General features: G+C 40.7%; 1 protein-coding gene across 3 annotated transcripts in view; it reads right to left on the bottom strand.

The window, feature by feature from the left end:
• The window catches only part of RASA3 (RAS p21 protein activator 3), a 187326-nt gene that overhangs the window by 93488 nt on the left and 81177 nt on the right, over nt 1-12661 (bottom strand). For all 3 annotated transcript variants that reach the window (XM_068926036.1, XM_068926047.1, XM_068926026.1), the window contains one exon: nt 3409-3526. In XM_068926036.1, coding sequence (XP_068782137.1) covers nt 3409-3526 — 118 coding nt within the window. The remainder of the gene's footprint in view (nt 1-3408; nt 3527-12661) is intronic.

The following is a 12661-nucleotide window of genomic DNA, read 5'->3' as shown; positions in this document are numbered from 1 at the left end:
GACACAGTATACTAAGCTGTCCTAAGAGCAGCCCTTAAAATCTTCCAGCGCAAGGCACCAATACAGCCATCCAATTTAATGGAAGCTAGTGGCAGCTGGATGGCAGGAATGATTGAAGTTCCTGACAGTAATTTATGAATCCCACCTGACTGCTGAATAGAGGAGTTAAGGTTCACCATGCTGGGGCCGCGTGCTTTTAAGAGGCAAACTTGGATAAAGGGTATCAGGCTCACAGAAATTCTCTAAAGAGCATTGGTAACGGCAGGATGTATTGCTCTGCCACAGCCTATTAAAATAAAAACCTATTACTCAGGGAGGTAGCTTCTTATACTGGCCCAACATAAAACACAGGAGATCATGAGTCAGTCCAAAGGCTCTGCAACAAATATCCCAAGCAAGCTGGAACAGGTCGTTCATCTAAGTCCCCCTTAGGACTTATGGGAGAAAGGAAGCAATCATCACCCCTTTGTGAGCTCTATTTACATTTTACAGCAGGTGGTGGTCTGCCTGGAAAATAGACATTTCTGCAGTGCTCAATAGAACGGGGCTGATTTTAGTTCAATGAAGCTCAACCGAGCAAAAAAACAAAAACCCACACTCACTGAATTCCCGACTACACAAGACAAAGTGTTTCAGCATGACTTATAAGTCTTTCTGTGCAGATGGCTAGAAAACGCTTCGATCGCACATCGGCCCCGTTTCGCATCCCAGCTCCTATCTGACAACGTTATGCATCACAGCAGTGAAACCTCAGAACAACGGACCCAACACGTGCTTCACTATTATTTCACGTGTGCCTGGCAAATAGACTCTGCACATGAAAGCAAGTACTTCTCTGTTGCATAGAAAGTACATGGGCCATAGGGTATATAAGCCTTGCCTGGCCAGTAATTCCCAATTACTCTATGGGTTGAATTGATTTACAAATCTGCATTAAAGAAGGTAACAACATGACTGGCTCTTCCGCTATGCACTCATCTTTGAGTGCTACAAAAAAAAACAACAGCCTACCATAGCGTTGTCTGAAATCATTTGAAAAATATCTTTCCCTGGAAGCCTATGCACCTGTTCTAATAGTTTGAAATATGACTATATTTAAATGCAAGTAGTCTCCTGAGTGTTCCTCACCAAGAAGAATTCCTACCAAGAGACTGAAACATCCCTAAGCTTTTCCATTCATGCTTTCAGAAATTTTTTGTTTTTTAAATGCAAGAGAAACACGCATGAATAGAAAACCATCTATATGGATAAATACAAAATTCAATTGATAATGATATCTAGAACAGATATTCAGGGACTGCAAAGAAGCAAGTTCTCAGTAAAAAATATTACTGATTCTATAACTAAACTTGCAAACAGAAGCTCACAAAGGGAGAAGGCAGACTACCACTGGAGATGCAAACTCCACGCTCATCACTTCCTCTCCCAGTGAAGAGATGGTCTTTAGTCAACACTTAGAACAAGGAAAATAGGACTACACAGGATTTTGAGAAGTCAACCGGTCCGCCTCCTGTTCTGAAGCAGAAAGATTCCAATTTTTGGTCAGAACTGGTTACAGCTAACCTGTCCAAAGCCTTCAGCAATCAACATGCAAAACATCAAGGCAAACCTGGTCCAATGCTCCAAAGTCTTTAACGGTAGGAAGCTTTTCTTCACAACACACCTAACCCAACTTCCTTCCCCACCGCAATTTCAGCCCATTATTACTTGCAATATCCATACTGGACATACAGAACAATTTCCTCCTCCTTGTTCATTTGCCCCCTCCCCCCTTTTTTAAGTACTTACATAATTCTATCTCCTCTCAGCCCTCTCTTCTCTAGACTAAACAACTCCAGTTCTCTTAACCTCATCAGTTATGCTTTCCAGAGCTCTGATCATAAGTGTTACTCCCTCTGAATTCACCTCAAATGATGAAAAGAACCCAGCTCCACAGGAAAACAGAAACCTTCTAATTTCTGCATGGCCTCAGTGTACCTTTTCAGCTTTATATTGATATCTAAAGACAGGTGGAATTTACCCAACCCCCCCCCCCCCCAAGAAAAGTTACATTTGTTGCTTAGTCCTACTACTAAAAGCTTGTTTTCTCAACAGGAAAATAATTGGATTAGTTCAAGGAAATGACGTCAACTATGACCACAAACCCTCCTCCCTCCTGTGAGGCACTTTAATTATCTTCTAGCAAGAAAAAAAATCTACTGCGTGACTTCTACTTGTGAGCAATAAGGCTACAGACAGTTGACTCGGGACCAAATTTAAATGAGTTACAAAATCATTTTTAGAGAAACAAGTGGTTCAGGGACATGGCATACCACTTAAAAAAAATTACAGATCAACCTTGGGATTTTCTTTTTCCTGCAAACAGGAAAGTGATAACACCATCATACAAAAACACTTAGCCTAGTTACGTTTGTCCAATCTAAACACTTTAAGAATCAAAAGCCTCCATTATGGACTCCCAGTGTACCACATCAGAATATAAGATAAGGGATAAAGACTTAAAATAAGTAATGAGGGGGAAAAATTATGTGAGAGAAGATTAAGTGACTTAAGGGAATAAATCTCACTTCAAGCTACTCGGACTCACATTATTAAGTGAGCTAAGTACTCTGAGGGGCAGGGGGGCTGGAGCTATTTCCCTAAGTAAATTATTTGCAATAAGAAAAGATAAACAGCAAATTCTTAACTGTACTACTCAACTCTCACTCCCTTCCCACTTTGTATCTGAAGATAAAAGTTATAAATTTGAATTGTTTGCTACTTGCCCTTCAATTCCAAAAAAGTCTCACTTGCCAGAGTATAAGCATATATATTTCATACCTGCTGTTCCCTTTTATTTCTGGCATTTGGGGACTTCTAGGAGAAAGTGTTCTAACTTTTGCTTCCTGTTTTATTCGCCTCCTGCCATCTCACACCCAGCATTCAAGATAATCGGGCAGGTATCTTAATTTCCAAACCTCTACTTTTAGTTGCTGCCCCACATCAGAAAGAAATCCCAAACTCCAGCAGCCATTAGGGTAGCTAGACCATAGACCAACGCAAAATCCCAAGCACAGAGAGCAGCAAAAAGGAGTTTGGTGCTTTAAGTTGAGAACTAGAACGCTTAGGGAAATTCAAAACAACTACTGCAAACAAGAGCACGCACTGGCAGTAAATTCTTTGTAGAACAGTTTATATGGCTCGCCTTGGTGGAGATGTTTTCCCATCATACAGACAGCAATCGTGACATTCATACTTTCATCACTACAGTGTCCTTAAAACTGGAAAAAAAAAAAAAAAAAGATTATGTTCATCCTCCCTCTCCCCTTCCCCCAAGTATCCATGGAACATCAACACTGTAATAAGCAGAGCAGTCATCTAGAGCGCTAAGAAGCGTTAACAGAACACGTGCACACATGTATTTATTACCATAATGACTTCTCCACTATTTTGGTCCTGAAAACCTCCTCCTGGTCCAGGTTTACAGTACAGTAGCAATCTCTCATCTTGTTTGGCCCCGGATACGTAGGAAGATTTTTGGCTTCACCTAAAGATAAGAAAGAAAAAACCCAAGAGGATTACATATTAATGAGGTATCCATATATTACTCAACTGTGAATTAATGCAGGGATAGCAACATGAGCAAAGCAAAGTACTCTCTTTTATTCTTCAAGTGTTATGTCTTTATTGACCTTAGCAGCAGCATCCTGCTTCCAAGGCAGAAGCTCCACACAGTCACAGAGTTTAGACAGTAGCAAGGAGTCAATACCTTAGAGAGATCCCAGCGACCAGCCTTGTTGAGTCCATCACAATGCCTGCGTGTCAACATCAGCAACAGTTCAACAGGTTTTTTTTGTCTCTGATTTAATCGTATTTCTTTGCCTCACTCCAATTATTTATTTGGAAAGTTATTCTCAACCCTCATGTAAGATACTGGGAACATAATACAATATGGTAATAAAGCCTTCACATACATGCCATTCATTTTATCTAAAGCCATTGTCAGAGCACAGCAAATGAGGATTGATGCCCAGCTCTACTGCTCTCACAGAGGACGAGATGGAAAACAGTCACTTCAGATACAGTGACTAACCTTACACCGCACATTAGACTTTGAAGCACTCTGATGGGGTAATCGGTGCCTGTGAAACTCCCTGAGGTCTCTGGGCAAAGGCACCACGTAAGTTACACTTATTTATTTTAGAAGAATATCTGTGCATTTCAAAAATGCAACAAGAAACATGCATGTATCCTATCAAAAAAAAAAACCCACACACACGAGACTGTGGAACTAAAGGTAACCAAAAGACTGCAAAACAGAGGAGCATGAAATAACAATGAAACCACAGCTTTGTCCTCTACCTATCCATTAATAACCAAAATTGAGAACTAAATTTGCTCAGCAGAGTGACAAGAACAAAACTCTCAGAAAGGAAACTGAGTAACACTCCCTATGGCTTTACTCAAGCACCTTAACATCACCTGGCAAGCATTTCAAATCGAAGGACAAAACTTAAAGCTCTCAAAGAATGAGTAAATAAGAGTTCAAAAGCCATGCGGCCTTATTTACCCTCACTTTTTCAGTACCAGGAGATAATTAAATACCCTAGGAACTAGAACATTCTCTCCTGATAAAAATATAAGGTAAAAAAGCCAACAAAAGCACAGATCAGGGGAACCAAAGCTTGTCTGCTAGCAGAGGAAGGAACTCCAAACAAACACAACTTTTCATCGAACCTCTGCAGCTCAGCTTAAGCTCACTGTACTAGCCACATGCCTCTCCCAGTCTCCAATTCCCAGACAGCTTTATTATTAACAGAATCATCTTTCAATCCCACCTTTCGTGAAGTTGTACATTTTTTCCCCTTTTACAAACTCATTCAACAGCAACAGTTTGATGCAATGTGCATGTAAATACTGTGAACTATAGCAAGAAAATAGCAAGCCAACTGGCATCCTCAGCTTTAAAAAAGGCGCGCGAGGAGACAGTCTTGGTGTTGCACTCATCTGCTCTCCTGTTTGGCAAACTGTTGATACACTTTTGCTAACTGACTCATGTCTTGACATTGCTTGACTTCAGCCCTTAGAAATGCTACACATCCACACTTCCCACAAACTGTCTAGGTATGGGTGATCACACATGTGTACGTTTTCTAAATTTAACCACAGAACATATACAGAGCTATTGAAACACGGACAAAAATGATGTTTCACATAGTAAGGCCTCACTTCAGAATTTTTTTTAAATAAGTTTGCTCACAACTCAGCTGATGCAACTTGATAGCATTCTTCCCACTTTGTTCAGAGTTGAGAGACACACTGTTAGAAAAGCTGTCTCCACTGTAATTCAAAGGTGCGACCGCAATGTCTATTAGCATGCCCAAGATGGCTTTAAACTAAGCTGAAGTGTTAACAATAGTTTAACAGCAGCAATTCTAGCCAAAAATATATTTGAAGATTCTTGGTGGCTTGTATAACTGGTATTAAAGCCTATTTTCCTGGGGTAAACTTCCAACTTTTACTCTTGTTAGCCTGAGTTCAAACAAGTTAGAAATCAAACCTACTAGCCTCATGCAGACCAAGTTCTAGGAATTTTCCCCTTCTCCCCCAGTCTTAAGCATCCAAGTTTCTTTCATCTATTCTCACTTTAAAAAAATCACGTTGAGACCAGCCTCTTTCCGGATGACTGAGTACAGCTCTCCAGAGAGAGCGAGAGAGTCTCAACAGGAAGCATTACTAGAAGATAAGGAAGTCTCCCTCCGGGGCTGGCGTACTATTCTCGCAGTTCTTCCAAAAGAGAACTGGTCAAAACTTTTCAAGCTCAAAATTAAAGACAAAAAATGCAATTTCCCTTTTTCTGCAGTCTTCCATTTCCCACTTCAACACAAGCACACATAAATAAAACTACTTCCAGATTCTACACTCTTGATTTCCAAATAAGTTTCTGATGCAGACAATATTCACTCAAGTGTTTAAAGTTAATACTTAATCATGCCCGAGTGCTCTGTAAAAACTGAAATTTGAAGCTCACTCCTCTTCGCTAAAAGAATTACAGAAGAAAACCCATATTAACATCCAAATGCAGTACAAAGGAGAACACCATTTGATATCGCTAGGAAGTGACAACCTGCACAGACTACAAAGCAACTTAAAGATCACCACCACAATTTTGGAAAATGGGGCACAGAGGGAGGACAGAGAGAGAAGATATTTGACAGTAATTTCTTTCTTCAAGCTGGAAAAAGGCCTTGAAAAAACCACTGAGCCTAGAACAAGGGATTAATTGACCAACCCCATATACTAATCACGTTACTGACTTGAGTAGGAGCTTACAAAAAATACGGTTTCCTCCCAACTCCAAGAGCAACCAATGACTGTTTAGATTCTTCTAGCACTGAGCAGTTAGGGAGGAAAAATTTGTCATGCTTTCAAGCATAGCTAAAGACGCAACTCTCCAGCCAGACATTTTATGTCAACAAATGCACTCTGTTAGAGCTTCAGTTGCTCTTTAGATTCCTTCAGGACAAAAAACATTCCCTCTGTAGAACTGTTCGGCTTTGACAATGAAGTTGAACAATTCAATCAGTATTTCTTGGTCCTGCTACTTCTGAAACAGGAAAAACAAAAAGGCCCAAAATACTTGAAAGCCAACTGTGTACCATTTCCATCTCCTGTTACCAGAGCTGATGAGATCAATTCATTTGGGCAGGAATTCCACAGGTTAACAGATGTGTGCAGAAGAAGAACGTTCACTGATTGCATTTTCAAGAGAAAGCTTTACTCTAGCTCTTCATGTTTGCGAGATACTAGTATACTACAGACTTTTTGAGCATTTGACAAAAGATCAGTACATCCCCCTTTACACCCTTCAGTTTTCCACTTCTGCTAACGGGAAACAAAGTGTTTCTTAATAAGACCTTGACAATTTAAAATACATAAGCATTTCCTTTTTAGCATAACACTTCTGTTCACCACCCGGCAGGTAGAACAATCTGTTCATGTTTGCAATAGTTTTTCCTTCTGTCCCTGCTGTTGTACATTTCTAATGTACACGATCCTACTTTAACTGGGTGATGCACTTAACTTCACTCTATGCACTTAAACTTAGCAAAGCTCATTTTGGTTATGGAAAAGGTTTCATTAGATATTGTCAATAAGTCCTTAAAATCAGACTATACAATCTGGATATCTCACCGACTTGCTATCTTCTCCCACTGATACAGTGTCAGTGAAGTTTAAAAGAGGACACCCATGGCAGCACAGACAGCTTAGCTTAAGCTGGGCATGGGGAATATAACAGGCTGCAAATATGCTAAAGAAGAACATAGCTCAGATGCTTGGGAGCATAACTAGTGCAAACAAGAAAGAAACTGCCCTTTCAGTAGGCTTGGAAGAAAACTAAAAAAAAACACGTATGCATGTATGCATGCATGTCCTTACAGTTTTGCCATCTTAAATGTTCCCAGTTTTGCAGTATTTTTAATTCAATTTATATATTTGGCATTGTGTTGTCTTTGCTTCTGACATATTTCCCCAGATGCAATTTTCTGAAAAGTAAAGAATGTGTGAGGGAGACATTATTTCTACCTTTCAAAAGAAAATTCGCTGGCTCTATGCTTCTAAGTAGTGGGTCATCATAAAGCATCTGCTAATCTGTGTTCATTAAGGAAAATTTTGTTGTGTGTCAACAAATTTAGTTTGCTGTCTTGTAGCAGCAGCATACTTGATTTTTAATCAAATCAAGAAGTTATGGAAGAATCAGTCCCTAAACTATGTGCAAAAAAACCCCAAAATCCAACAACAAAAAAAACATACCACCAATAAAAGCATGGGAGTTTTCTACTTTTCAGCAGTTGACTTCAGGGAGTCCGTAAAAAGACTTAAGCATAGAAACAAAGAGACACATCTGAAAAGGGCAACATATCCAAACTATCAACAGCAATGATTCACTTTGTTTCTGCCACATTCAGGAAACTCTCTCCAAACAGCTCATAGGCAAGCAAGTCAAGAACAAACCAGAGCAATGATGTACGCCAAGAATGAAAAGCTTCTCCTGTTTTCGCCAAGTGCTCTATTCTGCTAGAGATGCTGGGATCTGAAAACTTATCTCAAGTACACCTTTTAGATTTTCTTCCTTCCTAAAAAGCATTATTCCTTCAACATCCACAAACCAGCCAAAAACAAAAAAAAGGAAAATGAATGTACACACACAGATCTGGTTCTCCATCAGAATTTAAGCTTAAAATTCCTCATGCACTACACCCAGCATGTGTATGTAAAACATTAAGATGTCAGCAAATTTATAACAAATAATTAATGCCAGTTAACCTTACTTTGAAACATAATACCACACAATGGCAATTAAAACATGAAGTACCTAGATGCACACTAATTTTTGGGCCTACGTGTGAACTTACACTGATCAAAACTGGTGTCTGAATGTTAAGAAAGCAGTTCAGCCTTTTTTAAAGGCTGAAATTTTAAAAAAATACATAAATTGCCAAAAAATCCCTTTGAATATTAAAATCAGCATTACTGGAAAACTTCCATTCACGTAGGCTCCTATTTTTGTTACCAAACATCCAAAACAATAACCAAAAATTAGCATAACAAAAGAAAGCCTGTATTATAAGTGTCTGAGAGTAAACTACACAATTATATTTGTATATAATTCTTACATGTAGGTATACTGTGAACCTCTCAAAGGGGAAAATTTGAATTCATTTTAGTCTTGGGGGGGGGGGGAGGGGGAAGAGGGGAAGCACCCAATGAAAAATCCTACAATTTGATGTCTCAGACTGGTCTATCCAGTGTATGAATATGAAGTTAATAAATGGTGTGGTATCCCTGTGTGCTTATTATAACAACTTAGAACAAATATATGCTTTTTTGGCAATATATGCAGAGTATCAAAAACTTTCTTCTCCTCTCCCCTCCATATATCTATATAGGTCACTCACCATGAAAATAAAATAAAACCATGGAATTCACAAACATCTGATCAAGCAAATTGATATTAAAAAAATAGATTTGTTTAGAAACATTATCTGTCCGAGAGTCTCTCTTGGCTTTAACTTTAGATATTTATCTGTGCATGCTCACACACACAGTCTTTACCCTCATAAAGAGGCAGATTGCATGAGATTTCTAAACCAGGTCAAAAATAGCCATCTGTGAACAGATTTTGATCATCTAGAAAATGAGATTTTTAGATGACCTACTCTTTAACATAAAGCCTTGCCTGCCAGCCCCTTTCCATGCAGTACAGTGAACCGATTATTGGATTAAAAAACTCACTGAAAGCATCATTTCCTCAGCAAAATGATATTGAACTGGACCACAGCATACCCAGAACAACTTGGTACCACTACTGGCTTAGCACACAAGCAGCAAGGAAACAAACTGCACCACATTAATTACAACCCTAGACAAGAGCATCACATGGAAACCCTCTCATCTTAGGGGCAATAAGCAATATCAATCCCCAGTCCTTTGGCACCAAACTCGAGACAACCAGAGCACTGATACCAGATGACATCTCATTGCTTAAAAACTATATATTTCTACTCAGACCCAGTACTTACAGGGGAGTTTCAGTGCCTTCACAATCTAGCGCCAGGAGCCTTGGCCGCCCATTAAAACCCCTTTTGCACCACCTGCTCCATCAGTGCACACCGTACCAAGGTGCTGCACTGAGGAGCTATACTGCTACCCTTTCCTCTCATGAACAAGACTTTCTCTAAACCAGTTACGAACCTTGGTGAGTAGCCTCAGGCTTATTGCTCTGAACAGCCAGTTCCTTCCCTTTTTTCTGAGTGTGTTTAAACAGACATCCCAGTTCACCTGTGGCACCAATTTCCGGGCCTTTTACAGCCCTGAAGGTCCATAAAGCAGCTAAATATCTTGCCTTTACTATCTCAGGTATGACAGAAGTGGTTGAGTATATGCTCATCTTGTGGAGCAATGAGAAGCTCCAGGCTGACATCCTTACTTCTCTTTGCATGAGGAAAAAGAGTTGCAAGGTGATTTGGTCTTGGAGGAATCACAGAATCATAGAATTGTTTCGGTTGGAAGGGACCTCTGGAGATCATCTAGTCCAACCCCCCTGCTCAAGCAGGGACCTCTAGAGCATATTGCCCAGGATCACATCCAGACGGGTTTGGAATATCTCCAGCGAAGGAGACTCCACCACCTCTCTGGGCAACCTGTTCCAATGCTCTGTCACCCTCACAGTGAAGAAGTTTTTTCTCAGGTTCAGATGGAACTTCCTGTGCTTCAGTTTCTGCCCGTTGCCTCTTGTCCTGTTGCTGGGCACCACGGAGAAGAGACTGGCCTCATCGTCTTGACACTCCCCCTTCAGATACTTGTACACGTTGATGAGATCCCCTCTCAATCTTCTCTTCTCCAGACTGAACAGGCCCAGCTCTCGCAGCCTTTCTTCAGAGGAGAGATGCTCCAGTCCCCTCATCATCTTTGTAGCCCTCCGCTGGACTCTCTCCAGGAGCGCCATGTCTCTCTTGTACCGGGGAGCCCACAACTGGACACAGCACTCCAGGTGAGGCCTCATCCGGGGCCGAGGGGAGGGGCAGGATCACCTCCCTCCACCTGCTGGCAACACTCTACCTAACGCACCCCAGGATCCCATTGGCCTTCTTGGCCACAAGGGCACACTGCTGGCTCACGGTCAGCTTGTTGTCCACCAGGACTCCCAGGTCCTTCTCTGCAGAGCTGCTTTCCAGCAGGTCAACCCCCAGCCTGTACTGCTGCATGGGGTTATTCCTCCCCAGGTGCAGGACCCTGCACTTGCCTTTGTTGAACTTCAGGAGGTTCCTCTCCGCCCAGCTCTCCAGCCTGTCCAGGTCCCTCTGAAGGGCAGCACAGCCCCCTGGTGTGTCAGCCACTCCCCCCAGTTTTGTGGCATCAGCAAACTTGCTGAGGGTGCACTCTGTCCCTTCCTCCAGGTCATCAATGAATGCATTGAACAAGACTGGACCCAGGACTGAGCCCTGGGGGACACCACTAGCTACAGAATCAAGTCTCTCTCAGGATTTCCTTAGGATGGTAACCTACCTCTACAAAACAAACAAAAAAAAGGTACAGTCCAGCTGCTTTCTAATAAGAATGAAGCCATTTTGTGTAAAAGGATACTTCAAAGGGGTCATTTTAAAGTGGGATACTGCCAGAAAAGAGGTGCTCTCAAGTTGTTTTCACTTGAATTCATAGTTTTCCTGTTGCAGTCTGGGGTAAGCATTCCAAATTTCTTTGATACAACTTTCTTGTATTGCTGCAGAATAACAGATGAAATAACCACACTGCCTCTTCATCTATGTTGATACTATGGTAAAATTGCTATTTATTACTTTTCAGTCTGGCTTGTATTTTGAAGATAGCATTTCGGATCAAGATGCAACTCATGCAACTTCCCAGCTGCATTTGCTAGAGGCTCTTGAGGTTTTTCATAGCAGTTTCAGTTATGTAGGGCTTGGCTATAGGTTGTTCTGCGCCTCTGAATTGTGACCTTCATTTGGCTTGAACGGTTTTAAAATCAGCTTCCTAAAGTTATAAAAGATCTTCTCTCAGCAAAGTTTAAGGCACTAAACATCTGTTGTGGGAGGCCACGCGGGAGAGCATTAAGGCTGAAGGGAGGGCAGAGTGGCTCAGAGGAAGTAACTTTAAATATGCTATTCGATCATGGAACTGGGCTAGGCCAACAGCTAGCAATTTAAGCTATTTTTAGAAGAACAGTATGAGACAGGAAATACTAGCAAATGATTTAAAACATCCAACAAACTGTGACCATAACCCAACATCAATTCATCTGCTCCCTTTGGAGAGCTCTATACTTCCTCTATAGTAAGGAGCCCAGTCATCATTAGAGACCAACTGTAATGGTCTCAGATTTCTATGAAAGTAAATAACTATTTTTCCTGCCTTCATTTCATATTATTCACACACAAGCCCAAAAAGAAGATGAACCAAAAGAGTTATAATCCATCTATGCACACCTCATGTTTTGGATGTAGATCAAAGAGCTACAGTTGTGTGGAAAAAAGAAAGCAACGAAAAAAGGATTAACATCCCCTCTCTTGTACGACATTACTCTCATGTATCACCAATAACATGTGACCCTAAAAGCATTAAAATGAAAAATATGAATCTGTCAACCTTTTACTTACGTTATCAAGTATTAACAAAAGGAGTAATTGCCAAAAAGTTGAAGCCATACCAGTAATTTTAAGGAACCGTTACTGTTTTCTCTAATGATTCAGTCGCCCATAATTGCTCTTGCTTTAGAGCTACTCCTTTAGAAATGCCTTCACTAACCAGAGTTTCACAGGATCAGATATAGATCAAGCTCAGTTTGGCCATTCAGCCCCCCACAGTGTTTAAAACCAAAACAAATACAACTGTTGAGAATCAGGCTGACCCAGAGTACAGCAGGTCAGGGCAATCCTGAAAACCACCTAAGATTTAGGAATTAACTGAGTAAAGACTATCTTGCTTCAAATATCAAAATCTCTGCCTACTACAAAAATCAATCACCGCAAGGGACAAAGTCTTTGAAACGCCCTCCCCCAAGTTGCAAACAGGGGAAATGTATACTTTCCTAAAAGGGCAAATTCTTTTTTCCATTTAAATAGCCAAACCCAGATGCATTCTTTTTCAAACGTGGAATAACTAA

The sequence above is a fragment of the Struthio camelus genome, chromosome 1 (genome assembly GCF_040807025.1).
Source record: "Struthio camelus isolate bStrCam1 chromosome 1, bStrCam1.hap1, whole genome shotgun sequence".
Lineage (NCBI taxonomy): Eukaryota > Metazoa > Chordata > Aves > Struthioniformes > Struthionidae > Struthio > Struthio camelus.
This window is presented reverse-complemented; position numbering and strand designations above follow the sequence as displayed.